This window comes from Dendrobates tinctorius, unplaced genomic scaffold (assembly GCF_039654945.1).
Source record: "Dendrobates tinctorius isolate UK_male_01 unplaced genomic scaffold, ASM3965494v1 ptg000136l, whole genome shotgun sequence".
Lineage (NCBI taxonomy): Eukaryota > Metazoa > Chordata > Amphibia > Anura > Dendrobatidae > Dendrobates > Dendrobates tinctorius.
Genome location: NW_027361804.1, coordinates 5,110,405 through 5,125,007, shown reverse-complemented (window position 1 = coordinate 5,125,007; position 14,603 = coordinate 5,110,405). Strand labels below are relative to the sequence as shown.

Below are 14,603 nucleotides of genomic sequence, written 5' to 3'. Positions count from 1 at the left end.
GGGATATTAGATAATTACTGTGGGTACATGTTCCCACTGATCCACCCACTATTTTGTCATCAATCTGTGTAGTGTAAGTGAAGTAATGGATTCAAGGATGTGTTACCCACTCATCCACAGTGTTTTCTTGCCATGCTGTGCTAGAGTTGTGTAACAGATACAAGGTCGTGTTCCCACCGAGCCGCACACCAACTCCTTACCATGCGGTGCAAAGATTCGAACATTGATACTGAGCCAACACTTTCCAGCTACAATGTAAAAGGATCCTGTCAATTAATAAGCTGTTAAGCCCGGCCTTTCTATCGAACATTGGAGCACGTTCTCACTGAGCCAAGCACGGAATACATCTATCCAATAGTCTTTTCACCTAGTCATGCTGTCCTCTGGTCTATGCATTTGAAAGAGCTATGCAGTACACTTCCCCACTGAGCCAGCTCCTCCATAGGGCAAAGCATTCTTATCTCACTGAGCCAATCACCACACTCTCAGACACAGCCACAGGGGAAACTTGTATGTAGCCCCCTAAATGATATGAATAACCATGCTGGGAGTTGTAGTTTTGCAGCAGCAGGAGAGTCAGGCGACCCCTGATGTAACCCAGAAATGGTTGCAGACGGCAGAATTCAGCTTTGGGTATGACTGAGCAGACGTGTGGTTGGTAGTGCACCCCGGCACCCGGCGGCTGACCTGCTTCTGATAGTCGGCCCTGGCGGACTCCTCCTGGGCCAGCACCATTTCCCGCTCGGCGGTGATCTGCACGCTTTCGCGCAGCGCCTCTTCCAGCTCTTCGATGCGATCGTCCTTCTGGTGCATGACGTCCTGCGGAGAGGAAGGCAGACGTGTGAGGAGGCTCGAGGCTCCGAGGCAGAGAGAGACCCAGGCAGAGAGGAAACCATCAGCAAGGAGGAGATGAGAAGAAGCAGGAGGTTAGTGGCGGAAGTGGTGAAAAATCCAGTGCAAAAGAGGGCGTCCTGTAGGAGAACGGCGCGGCTTCGGCAATGAAGTTAGAGGCAGCAGCGGAGGATAGGAAGCCACAGATGATGAGAGTAGTTAGTAGACAGACCGTTCCGGTTAGTGAAGAGTTAATGCATTATGTGCACAAAAATTTAAAGAGGAAATGCAGCTAGCCAGGGCATGCTGGGAGTTGTAGTTTTACGGTGGCGATCACTGATCTGGACAGGTTTTCTGCTTCTTAAGAAAGACGTCATCTACTGACAGCAAGCAGAGGTCTTGGAAAAAGTAAAGGTGGGGTGGGGACTATTGAGCTGCAGCTTTTGGTCCGGCGGCTGTCTCCTGCGAGACATCCTGAGACCGCCCTGACGGTCTCTGAGGCCACGGCCGCGACTTCCTCAGAACGAGACACATCCAGTAAAACGACTTCTGTGTGACCAAAGTAAACAGGCCCAAACCGCAAGCCCTGCGCCGGACACCCTGGCCCCCGGCCAGTGGAGTCAATCAAGATGGCCGCCTGGCGGGTCCCTCAGCGAGCTCCGTGGCGTGTCTCCAAAAACCACCGTCCCTCGGGGGCCCGAAATTCATCCTTCCAAACACAACAACCTGAGAGGCGGAGGCCAAGCACCTAAATCACAGCCTCTTAGAGAGGGCGCGGAGGGAGCCCCCCGCTGACTAATTGGAGGGGCCCTAATCCGTCTCTCGCGTTGGTCTCGCTGAATGGAGCCTCTGTCGCTGCGCTCTCCGCCAGACGCGTAGAGGAAAGGCTTCGGGGATGTTCTTGACATATTTCCACCCGGAGACTGACAAGGAACGAGACCTCAAAGTGTCGGCAGGAAAAAAGGAAAAGAAAAAACATGAAAAACATTTGATTATTATCGCTGTCATCCTGTGACATCGGATGGGGCCGGCCGCCGTCTTCTGGGGGCAGCGCGGAGCGGGGCGTGTGCTGTCGGGGTATTTATATGGCGGGACGTGCAGATGGCCGCCCGCGGGAACTCGCTCATCTTATTTTCTGTGCCATTAATTCCGGCCCAAACCGCGGAGACCAGAAGGTTTCTAAAACGGGGTTTTCTGTGGACTCGCCCCAAACCTGCGGCTCCGAGGGCGCGGTGGTATACGGCCATTCTACATCTACATGACGTCTGAAGCTCCTCCGGAGGGGAAAAAATCATAACAGCAGACGTCCGATAATCTGGAATCCAATAATCTAGAATTTCTGGCATTAAGAATACTATGGCAGGAGTGGTTGGAAATGATGTAATAGAGCGATTAGGAGCGACAAATCGTTTAGTCCGGAACCTAATGATCTGGAATCTCTGAATGAAAGCGAGCCTCCTATAATCCGGAATCTGATGGTCTGGATTATCCAACACAAATAATTGCAGACTTGATTTTCCAGCAAAAAGAAACTTCCTTTATTCCAAAATGTGAAAACTGGATTAATTAGACACCGCTTGATATTCTGGAAAAAGACCAGGACAATGTAAACCAGGGGTTTAATTTATTCGGATGCAAAGATGTGAGGGTCTCTTGTCTCCGCGCCCCCCAGGTCTTGTATCGGCAGTAGGAGTGTAAGCCTCTGGTCGTCCGGACAGCACACGTGAGGTGCAGCCACCACAGAGCCAATGCAGAGCGTTGTCCAGGAGGGTTAATAATCCGGTATTAGACAGCAGAGCCCACCACAGACCCCAGGTGGAGAGAGACGGGAGGACCCCAGACCCAAAGGAAGCTTCAGGACCACAGAGCCCGGGGCGATGGGAAGTGGGAGGACAACGGGCCCCAGGGGCAGGACGAGCCGACGGGTCACAAAGCACAGAGCGATGGGGCGTGGGAGGAGGACAGGCCCCGGACATCAGGGGGGCCGTGGGCAGGACGAAGGGCCACAGAACCCGGAGCGCAGGGAAGTGGGAGGACGGATCCCAAGGGAAGGACGATTGGTCCTGGGAACAGGACGACAGGCCTCAGAGCCTGGAACGATGTGAAGTGGCAGGACGACGGATCTTGGGGGCCAAGGACAGGACAAAACAACGGACCACAGACCCCGGAGTGATGGGAAGTTTGAGGACGATGGGCCCCGGGAGCAGGAAGACGGGCGCCGGGAGTTCGAGGGCAGGATGACAGGCCATAGAGCCTGGAGCAATGGGAAATGGGTGGTCGGCATGTCCCAGGGGGCAGGACGCTGGGTCATAGCGCCCAAAGCAATGGGAAGTGGGAGGACGACGGGCCCCGGGAGCAGGAAAAAGGGTGCCGGGAGGCTGAGGGCAGGAAGACAGGTCATAGCCCCCAGAGCAATGGGAAGTGGGAGGACGATAGGTCCCAGGGGGGTAGAACTCTGCAGGATGACTTGCCATAGAGCTCGGAGCGACGGGAAGTGGGCGGTCGACGAGTCCCGAGTGTAGGACGAAGGGTCCCTGGGGAAGCCGATGGCAGGACGGCAAGACGACAGGCCACAGAGACCAGAGCAATGGGAAGTGGGAGGACGATAGGTCCCAGAGGGGTAGAACTCTGCAGGATGACTTGCCATAGAGCTCGGAGCGACGGGAAGTGGGCGGTCGACGAGTCCCGAGTGTAGGACGAAGGGTCCCTGGGGAAGCCGATGGCAGGACGGCAAGACGACAGGCCACAGAGACCAGAGCAATGGGAAGTGGGAGGACGATAGCCACCAGGAGCGAGGGAAGGCCCAGAGACCCCGGGGACGAGAAGAAGCAATAGGACTATAGGCGTGAAAGGAGGAGGAAGGACCACAGACCCTAGAGACAAGAGGGTGCGGGAATGCCAAAGAAGCAGGAAGACCAAAGACCCCGAGGCGTAGGGTGGGGGACCACGAGAACCACAGACCTAAGGAGAAAGGGAAGAGGGGGCAGGACCACGGGCCCTGGGAGAGGAGAGGGAGGCAGGAGAACCGCAGATATGCCAGACTTAGTCACCTCCTCTGTACAGCCCTCCCCGAAATACTCTGTACTGCTGTGAAGCCCAATCTCAGACTGAGCCCACCTGTTACCATCCTCTTGCTTACGTCATGATCATGATCTAGACCAGTCTGTCAATCACAATACTCGCAGTCTTTCCCTGAAATACTCTGTGCTGCAGGGGAAAGCAGAGTCCTCCCCTGCAATTATCCCATGAGGACCCTGTGGTTATCTTCCGGTATCCCCCGCTGATATATACAAAGCGCTGCTCCCCTGAAATACTCTGCGCTGCTGTCGACAATGCTTTACTCTGCCTGCCCTGTACATTCAGACATAATCCGCACAGCCCGCCCCAGCTCCTGAAACGCTCTGTTCTGCTTTTTCTCTGCGTTCCTACCTGCAGCTGCTGGGAGCTGTCGGTCAGGTTGTCCTCCCGGCGTCTCGCCTCCTCCAGGAGCTGCGCGTTCTTCTTCTTCTCCACCTGCTCCTTGTGCTTCAGGGTCGCCACTTTCTTATTCTGGTCTTTGTTTTGCCTGGAAGAGACATAAATTAGGTGGTCAGAAGCACCCCCTCACAAATCTATCCACTCCCATGAAAGCTGGGTGACCACCAACATGGTGCACGCACGGTCACTGAGTACTTTAGGGTGGTCACCCAGCTTTCCGAGAGACGGAAAAACTAAGAAAGGCAGGAAAATGTTCTCAATCTCTATGATGGGGCGAGAATACTATTTTACTATTAGTTGAGCCCTCTGATGGGGGGGGTTAGGACCCCTGCACGGGCATATTACCCCCCACTTCCCTGTGGTTGGACCGGCCCGACAGAGCCCAGGCCCTCTAAGGGAATAACAGGATTTACATGGGACTGACAGTGCTGAGTTAGCATGCAGCCCCATCCCACAGCTACGCAGAGCAGCAGTGGCCTCCGGGGGCCGCCGGGGCGGAGCGGGGTCTCTCCACTGACCCGCGCGCCTCCACACAAAGGCTTTGCTGATGGTCTGGAAACGCACAGAATCATCCAGAGTCGTCGGGGGGCACGGAGACAATGAGCAGCGGGCACAGGGCAATCCCCAGCTCAGCACAAGCTGCCAGCGAGCACGCTGATGGGGCAGACCACCGGCATTAACCTCTGCGTCTCCATCAGCTCCCGCACACGGTGGATGTCAGGGTCTCTGCAGAGTACAGGGGTCCAGCAGAGTCGTCCTTCAACTGCCCCCCCGGTGACTGCTGGAGGCATGACTAACAAGTGAGAGGCTGCAGTGCATCATGGGACATCTGACAAGGCACCCAGTGTGCCACCTTTGTCAACACTGCCCCTCTGCAATGCCCCTGCTGGAAGTCTCCAGCCCGACAAATTTTCCCTAGACTGCCCTTAGCAGACAACCTGATCCCATCTGACAACACCACCTGTCGCCTGATGACAACCCTTCCACATCCTCACTGCACTGCCTCCTGCTGACAACTCCTCCACATCCTCTCTACACTGCCTCCTGCTGACAACCCCTCCACATCCTCTCTACACTGCCTCCTGCTGACAACCCCTCCACATCCTCTCTACACTGCCTCCTGCTCACAGCCCCTCCACATCCTCCTACACTGCCTCCTGCTGACAACCCCTCCACATCCTCTCTACACTGCCTCCTGCTGACAACTCCTCTACATCCTCTCTACACTGCCTCCTGCTGACAACTCCTCCACATCCTGCTACACTGCCTCCTGCTGACAACTCCTCCACATCCTCTCTACACTGCCTCCTGCTGACAACTCCTCCACATCCTCTCTACACTGCCTCCTGCTGACAACCCCTCCACATTCTCACTACACTGCCTCCTGCTGACAACCCTTACACATCCTCTCTGCACTGCCTCCTGCTGACAACCATTCCACATCCTCTTTACACTGCCTACTGCTGACAACCTTAATTTAGGGTGCAGTTTTAGCTCGCATAGACTGGTTATCATTTTGAGCCCAATGCTTGTTGTCACTGGGCAGCATTCTTTATCCTGAGCTCCTGACCTCACAGCTGAGATATTGTTACCACCTCATCCCTCCTAGGCAATCCTCTGGAGCTAATCTCCCATTACCTACGCTTATACATGGTGACAAACTACCAGCATGAGTACCGGCAGCCATAGTGGGTGCGCCTGTAAATATCCTCCCCTGCCTTCTGCAAAACTGGGTGCCAATTCCAGGAGCATAGCCGGTCACTGATAAAGCAGCAGCATGAGAGCCGCACTCACCTGGATGTCACGCTGAGGACGGCCGAAAGTCCGGGAAAGAGACAGCAAGAGAGAGTCAGATAAAGAGACAGTTAATAAACAGGACAGAAGATTATAGACAGGAAACAGAGACGGATATAACCCCCAATATACCAGTGTACGGGGAGCACAGAGCAGGAGTGCGGCGCCCTCCAGAGGCGCAGGTCACCAGTGCGGACACCTCCCTCCGGCCTACTCACCTCTCCAGCTCGGCAATCTTCGTGTCCTTTTCGTTTTTCTCATTCTCCATCTCCTTCAGGATGTCTAGGAGCCGGTCCACCTCTGCCTGGGACTTGCCGGCCTCTTCCCGCAACTTCGCCAACTCCTTCTCCAGCTGCTGGACCCGCTCGTTCACCTCGGGGTTGGATTTTGCATCTTGCGCTGCGTCATGGGCCTAAGAAGACAGAAAATAACTGAGAAAGGGGGGACATAAAAAAAATAAAAATAGGGGGCTGCGGGAATCGGGCAGCCATATTGGTGACACATAACATCCCTTCTCATCTCTCAGCAGGACGATGATGTTAGATCGCCAGAACTTGCCCGTTTGCTTGGCACGAATGCCAACTTTGGTTTGTCATGATGCAGATATGGTGAACATACGAGGACTGCGCCCAGCGGTCTGGCTCACACGTGCCCGCAACCGAGGACGCAGACAGCAGTTTCCATGAGGTGACGGGTGGCTGTGGGCAGCTGGCAGGGTGAGGGGGGATAGATGGTCCACACCCCACCGTGATAATTAACAGTCGCTTGTTTACATGAGGCTCTACCCGTACACCTGGCACCATCGGCGCGGTCACTGCCGGCTAGGGCGAGGTTACATCCACAGGACGGGAGCAGGAAGGCCAAAAACCACACAGGACTAATCATAGGGTGCAGAAGATGAGGAGACCCGCCCTGGACGGGGAACCCAAAGAGGATGAGAACCATTATCAGGCAAGGAAGTGGGCAGCATGGACAAGGGGGGGCACAACATGCGGCATCAGCTTTAGCACACAGGGGTCCATGCTGAGGGGACTTACTGCTTTTCCGACGTGTTGTGACCCATCTGACTGCTAAGGACAAGAAACAGACTGGCGTCAGAGAGGAGATGGACGGACGTGGACACACCGGGACGATATACAGGTCACCATCATTTGCGTGTTAATATCGTGGGGGTCTCGGACAGCCCCCAGCTCCTCACCTTCCTGAGCTGGCTCTCGAGCTTCAGACATTCCTCCTTCCTCTGCTCCAGCGCGATCTCCAGGGATTTCAGTCTGGAGTCTTTCTTCAGGCCGGAGGAGGCCAAAGTCGAGGCGTGTTCCTTCAAGTCCAAGAGCGAAGACTGCCCGGACCATAAAAAAAGATGACATGACCCAGATGCCCAGACGGACAGTCACTGACGACTATTCTACCGCAGACGAGCCCCCATGTGTTCTCCAGACGCACCTCTTTCTCGGAGAGGTCTCCCTGTAAGGTGCTGACTTTCTCTCTCAGGTCCTTCAGCTCTTTCTTGTAAGACTCCACCTCCTCATGCTTCTCGCGTTCATCTCGATCCCTCTGGTCTTTCAGACGTTCGATGATTCTCTCCTGAGGGCAAGACACCTTCGAATTAGCGCTGCCTGCAATGATCGGGGTCAGGAGCAGGTTCTGGAGCTCAGACCGATGCTTTTCTGCCGCCTTACCTTCTCGGCCAGCGCCTCCTCCAAGGTGGTCAGGGCAGTGTCCGTGTTGGTGGTGTCGGCTTGGAGGGATTTTACTCGTTCCTTCAGGCTGCCCAGCTGCTTCTCCTTGTCCCGCAGCTGCTCCTGGAGATTCTCGATCTAGGGATGAAACACTTATATGGTGAAATTCCGTTAGTCCGGCATCCAATACTGCGATAAGTCATATTTCTGCACCTCTAAGGTCCCTTGTGTGACAGGTAAGAAGCCGCACTGACCCCACACATGGGGTGAAGGCTTCTCTCTAATTAACGAGACCTGCCGGCCACATCAGGGCTGCGTCCCAGACTGCTGTGTACACAGGACGAGCCCGGCTTCCAAAAATACCCGCAGCCAAAAATAAGGCAATTCAGGAGTAACGTCACAGGAGATCCCACGAGACAAGACCACCTTGTTGTCTGAAGACGTTGCCAGATGAAGGGTTAAGAGACCAGGCTGTGGGCAGCAGCGCCCAACCGTCATCTGACAGGCGCGGGCCAACGACACACCAAATATCACAAACCTGATGTGACTAAATATGATTAACCCACACATACTGGGGTTGGACAATAAGTCTCAGCAAGCGTTGCACGAGGAGGCCACTGCCAGCAATAATGTACAGAGCAGTGGTCAGACTGCGCCATCTAGTGGTGAGAGCTGAGAACTGCACCCAACACTGATGCCGTAACATTGTGTCACTCACCCCAGGAGCTGACAATCTACCAGAGGCACAAAGTACTTGTGGACAGACCCCACATCGCCCACAGCTGAGGGTTTGTTACATTTTTACCCAGTGTAGACAATCCTCTGGGCTCCAGATTGATACACTATAAGAAACCATCAGGACAGAAGAGAGATCACCCGGTGGAGAGAGGTCTTCACTCCTTCGCTCACCTTCTTCTGCAGCACGTTCACCTTCCTCTCCTTCACGTCCAGCATGTCCTTCAGGTCGTGGATCTCTCCGGACAGGGTGCCCTTCTCCTCCGACATCTCCTGGATCTGCTTGGTCTTCTTGTTCAGCATGGTCTCCTTCTCCTCCAGCCGCAGGCGGAGCGCGTCCACCTGTGAGAGGGGGTGGGACATGAGCTGGGCTCCACCCACTAGCGCTCACAAGAACTGCTCTGGCTCCTCCCACTACTCAAGAGAACTGCCCCCAAACTACCCAAAGACTCCTCCCACTACCCTCTGAATCCACCTACATTTATATACCTCATGTTACCAAGACATGCCCAACAAATTCCCATACATGACCACTAGTTGGCGCTAACAAATGAAATATGTGTCATCTCACTCCACCCACCAAACGGTTCCCTAATGATTCCATCCCATGGAGTTTCCTTCCGGCCTTTTAATACCTTGTGCCCCTATTATGGAGGCTCTATCGCCTTATTGCCCAATTTTATTAACCTTGGACTAACTCCCCCCCAAAATCATAACAAACAGTCTAATTCAATCGGCTAAAAATGCCCCCCCCCCCAAAAAAAAAAAAAAAACGTCCCCAGTGACCCTCCAGACCCCAACGTCCCCAACATCCCCGGCCGCCCACCAACCCCTCCCTCCCCCAACATCCCCGGCCACCCTCCAAAACCCCTATTCCCAACATTCCCAGCTGCCTTCCAACCCCCCCCCCCATTCCCAAGATCCCTGGCTGCCCTCCAGACCCCAACGTCCCCAGCCTGCCCTCCAGCTCCCTCCCCCAACATCCCCGGCCACCTACCAGCCCCCCATTCCCGGCCGCCCTCCAGCTCCACCCAGCTACCCTCCAACCCCAGCCTCTGACCCTTTAATTCCATCCAGAGACCCTCTATCCCCACCCACCAAAACAAACTCATCTAACTCCGCCTATCTAACAATCTTTTGACCCTCTGCAGATCCCGTAGCGCCGCCCACGGCACCTTACTCCACCCTCTTACGCTATTTTGCCCGCCCCGTCCTTGCATTTCGGCTGAAGCCTGGGTCTGCACCCAGTCTGCTCACCTCGGTCTGCAGGATGGCGGCGCGCTGCTCCTTGGCGGTCAGCGACTCCTTCAGGACCTCCACGTGCTGCTTGCTGTCAGAGAACTGGTTGTTGAGCGTCTCCAGCTTGGTCTGCAGGGCCAGCAGCTCCGTGTCCTTCCGGGAGAGTTCCTGCTTCACCTGCCCAATCTGCAGGGAGGAGGAGACAAGGACAAACTGAGAACAAGATGGCGGCCGGCGCATCATACAAGACACATACAACCAGACCCGAGAGAGTGCCCCCTGAAGCAGCAAGTCAACCCAAGAAATGCAAGGCCCGGTCACAGCCGGCACCCAGCTTTCCCAGACTGGGAATTCTCAGATTTAAAAGGGCCAGTGGCCCAGAGTGTGCAGAGTGCAGAGGTTAGTGCCAGTGATTGATAGATGGAGATGTTAGAGGCAGTGCAGACCGCCAGGCAGAGACAGGGAAAGCCAGCGGACAGACAACGAGGAGCCTTACGCCAGACAGCTCCGACTGCAGAGCTGACGCTCGTCTCCGCAGCTCCTCCGCCTGGCTCTCCTTTGTTGTCAGTTCCTCTTTCAGCTGCTCTACCTGTCAGGAAACACAATGCTCAGTGCCGCCACATGCAGCAGCTACGGAGGACCCCAGAGACCACCCTGATCTAAAGGGCAACTCCACCTTACATCCCCTCTAAAGCACAGCCAGTGACGAGCGACACAAATGCTCTGCCTGCTGGAGACTTCCTACCTAACACACAGAGGCTAAAAGCTTACCCTGACCCAAACCTGCTCGCACGGCTGAGGGTTTGGGGGCAATGTCTCACTATGAACAAGGGATATCGCTGCTGAACTGACACATTGCAACGAATCCTCAGCTGTGTGAGAACTAATCCATTTACACTGAAGTGGATCCTATAATGAATGGGCAGCCAAAGTACTTGTTCTCACCCACAAAGCTCTCCACGGTGCGGCACCCCCTTACATCTCCTCCCTCATTTCTGTCTATCGGCCTAGCCGATCACTGCGCTCTGCAAACGACTTTCGACTAACCTCTGCACTAATCTGCACCTCCCACTCCCGACTCCAAGACTTCTCCCGTGCTGCCCCTATCCTCTGGAATGCTCTACCCCGAGAAATTAGGACTATCCACAATTTGCATAGTTTTAGACGCTCCCTCAAAAAGCATTTGTTCAGAGCGGCCTATCACATTCACTAATCACAGACATTCTATGTGTAAGTGTGCCTGTGTAGCCCATTCACCATCTGCATCCATCCCTCACTCCCTCAAAATGGCTGGACCATCATTGTATATACACCCCTGTGCTCCGTATCTCCCCCACCTCATTGTAGATTGTAAGCTCTCACCAGCAGGGGCGGCTGATTGTGCTTTAATGATTCTATTGTTAACGTTGTTACTTATGAATTGTGTTTTGAAACTGTTAAACTGTAAAGCGCTGCGGAATATGTTGGCGCTATATAAAGATTATTATTATTATTACTGACAGCAAGCAAAACTAAACCCATAGGGTATACGCAAGATACAAAATGATGAAGCTTTATTAACACAAAACGGACGCTGGCCCTTTAAATGATAACTTAAGAGTTCCCACTATAAAAATGAAAAGAAATTCTGAAAATGTGAGGGGCTCCTCTATAGTGAGATGTGAGGGGCTCCTCTATAGTGAGATGTGAGGGGCTCCTCTATAGTAAGATGTGAGGGGCTCCTCTATAGTGAGATGTGAGGGGCTCCTCTATAGTGAGATGTGAGGGGCTCCTCTATAGTGAGATGTGAGGGGCTCCTCTATAGTAACATGTGAGGGGCTCCTCTATAGTAACATGTGAGGGGCTCCTCTATAGTAACATGTGAGGGGCTCCTCTATAGTAACATGTGAGGGGCTCCTCTATAGTAACATGTGAGGGGCTCCTCTATAGTAAGATGTGAGGGGCTCCTCTATAGTAACATGTGAGGGGCTCCTCTATAGTAACATGTGAGGGGCTCCTCTATAGTAACATGTGAGGGGCTCCTCTATAGTAACATGTGAGGGGCTCCTCTATAGTAACATGTGAGGGGCTCCTCTATAGTAACATGTGAGGGGCTCCTCTATAGTAACATGTGAGGGGCTCCTCTATAGTAACATGTGAGGGGCTCCTCTATAGTAACATGTGAGGGGCTCCTCTATAGTAACATGTGAGGGGCTCCTCTATAGTAACATGTGAGGGGCTCCTCTATAGTAACATGTGAGGGGCTCCTCTATAGTAACATGTGAGGGGCTCCTCTATAGTAACATGTGAGGGGCTCCTCTATAGTAACATGTGAGGGGCTCCTCTATAGTAACATGTGAGGGGCTCCTCTATAGTAACATGTGAGGGGCTCCTCTATAGTAAGATGTGAGGGGCTCCTCTATAGTAAGATGTGAGGGGCTCCTCTATAGTAAGATGTGAGGGGCTCCTCTATAGTAAGATGTGAGGGGCTCCTCTATAGTAAGATGTGAGGGGCTCCTCTATAGTAAGATGTGAGGGGCTCCTCTATAGTAAGATGTGAGGGGCTCCTCTATAGTAAGATGTGAGGGGCTCCTCTATAGTAAGATGTGAGGGGCTCCTCTATAGTAAGATGTGAGGGGCTCCTCTATAGTAACATGTGAGGGGCTCCTCTATAGTAACATGTGAGGGGCTCCTCTATAGTAACATGTGAGGGGCTCCTCTATAGTAACATGTGAGGGGCTCCTCTATAGTAACATGTGAGGGGCTCCTCTATAGTAACATGTGAGGGGCTCCTCTATAGTAACATGTGAGGGGCTCCTCTATAGTAACATGTGAGGGGCTCCTCTATAGTAACATGTGAGGGGCTCCTCTATAGTAACATGTGAGGGGCTCCTCTATAGTAACATGTGAGGGGCTCCTCTATAGTAACATGTGAGGGGCTCCTCTATAGTAACATGTGAGGGGCTCCTCTATAGTAACATGTGAGGGGCTCCTCTATAGTAACATGTGAGGGGCTCCTCTATAGTAACATGTGAGGGGCTCCTCTATAGTAACATGTGAGGGGCTCCTCTATAGTAACATGTGAGGGGCTCCTCTATAGTAACATGTGAGGGGCTCCTCTATAGTAACATGTGAGGGGCTCCTCTATAGTAACATGTGAGGGGCTCCTCTATAGTAACATGTGAGGGGCTCCTCTATAGTAACATGTGAGGGGCTCCTCTATAGTAACATGTGAGGGGCTCCTCTATAGTAACATGTGAGGGGCTCCTCTATAGTAACATGTGAGGGGCTCCTCTATAGTAACATGTGAGGGGCTCCTCTATAGTAACATGTGAGGGGCTCCTCTATAGTAACATGTGAGGGGCTCCTCTATAGTAACATGTGAGGGGCTCCTCTATAGTAACATGTGAGGGGCTCCTCTATAGTAACATGTGAGGGGCTCCTCTATAGTAACATGTGAGGGGCTCCTCTATAGTAACATGTGAGGGGCTCCTCTATAGTAACATGTGAGGGGCTCCTCTATAGTAACATGTGAGGGGCTCCTCTATAGTAACATGTGAGGGGCTCCTCTATAGTAACATGTGAGGGGCTCCTCTATAGTAACATGTGAGGGGCTCCTCTATAGTAACATGTGAGGGGCTCCTCTATAGTAACATGTGAGGGGCTCCTCTATAGTAACATGTGAGGGGCTCCTCTATAGTAACATGTGAGGGGCTCCTCTATAGTAACATGTGAGGGGCTCCTCTATAGTAACATGTGAGGGGCTCCTCTATAGTAACATGTGAGGGGCTCCTCTATAGTAACATGTGAGGGGCTCCTCTATAGTAACATGTGAGGGGCTCCTCTATAGTAAGATGTGAGGGGCTCCTCTATAGTAAGATGTGAGGGGCTCCTCTATAGTAAGATGTGAGGGGCTCCTCTATAGTAAGATGTGAGGGGCTCCTCTATAGTAAGATGTGAGGGGCTCCTCTATAGTAAGATGTGAGGGGCTCCTCTATAGTAAGATGTGAGGGGCTCCTCTATAGTAACATGTGAGGGGCTCCTCTATAGTAACATGTGAGGGGCTCCTCTATAGTAACATGTGAGGGGCTCCTCTATAGTAACATGTGAGGGGCTCCTCTATAGTAACATGTGAGGGGCTCCTCTATAGTAACATGTGAGGGGCTCCTCTATAGTAACATGTGAGGGGCTCCTCTATAGTAAGATGTGAGGGGCTCCTCTATAGTAAGATGTGAGGGGCTCCTCTATAGTAAGATGTGAGGGGCTCCTCTATAGTAACATGTGAGGGGCTCCTCTATAGTGAGATGTGAGGGGCTCCTCTATAGTAAGATGTGAGGGGCTCCTCTATAGTAAGATGTGAGGGGCTCCTCTATAGTAAGATGTGAGGGGCTCCTCTATAGTAAGATGTGAGGGGCTCCTCTATAGTAAGATGTGAGGGGCTCCTCTATAGTAAGATGTGAGGGGCTCCTCTATAGTAAGATGTGAGGGGCTCCTCTATAGTAAGATGTGAGGGGCTCCTCTATAGTAACATGTGAGGGGCTCCTCTATAGTAACATGTGAGGGGCTCCTCTATAGTAACATGTGAGGGGCTCCTCTATAGTAACATGTGAGGGGCTCCTCTATAGTAACATGTGAGGGGCTCCTCTATAGTAACATGTGAGGGGCTCCTCTATAGTAACATGTGAGGGGCTCCTCTATAGTAACATGTGAGGGGCTCCTCTATAGTAACATGTGAGGGGCTCCTCTATAGTAAGATGTGAGGGGCTCCTCTATAGTAAGATGTGAGGGGCTCCTCTATAGTAAGATGTGAGGGGCTCCTCTATAGTAACATGTGAGGGGCTCCTCTATAGTAACATGTGAGGGGCTCCT

The 14,603-nt window shown here is 53.0% G+C and overlaps 1 protein-coding gene across 11 annotated transcripts in view; it reads right to left on the bottom strand.

Moving 5' to 3' along the window:
* ERC1 (ELKS/RAB6-interacting/CAST family member 1) overlaps positions 1–14,603 on the bottom strand; it is a 66,820-nt gene that overhangs the window by 31,437 nt on the left and 20,780 nt on the right. For 2 of the 11 annotated variants that reach the window (XM_073544153.1, XM_073544159.1), the window contains exons 6-15: positions 10,252–10,344; positions 9,774–9,941; positions 8,691–8,858; positions 7,782–7,919; positions 7,546–7,686; positions 7,301–7,441; positions 7,140–7,172; positions 6,321–6,514; positions 4,261–4,396; positions 688–819 (exon numbers count right to left, since the gene is read on the bottom strand). In XM_073544153.1, coding sequence (XP_073400254.1) covers positions 688–819; positions 4,261–4,396; positions 6,321–6,514; positions 7,140–7,172; positions 7,301–7,441; positions 7,546–7,686; positions 7,782–7,919; positions 8,691–8,858; positions 9,774–9,941; positions 10,252–10,344 — 1,344 coding nt within the window. The remainder of the gene's footprint in view (positions 1–687; positions 820–4,260; positions 4,397–6,320; positions 6,515–7,139; positions 7,173–7,300; positions 7,442–7,545; positions 7,687–7,781; positions 7,920–8,690; positions 8,859–9,773; positions 9,942–10,251; positions 10,345–14,603) is intronic. The other 9 variants (XM_073544158.1, XM_073544160.1, XM_073544156.1 and 6 more) reach the window with 7 other exon arrangements.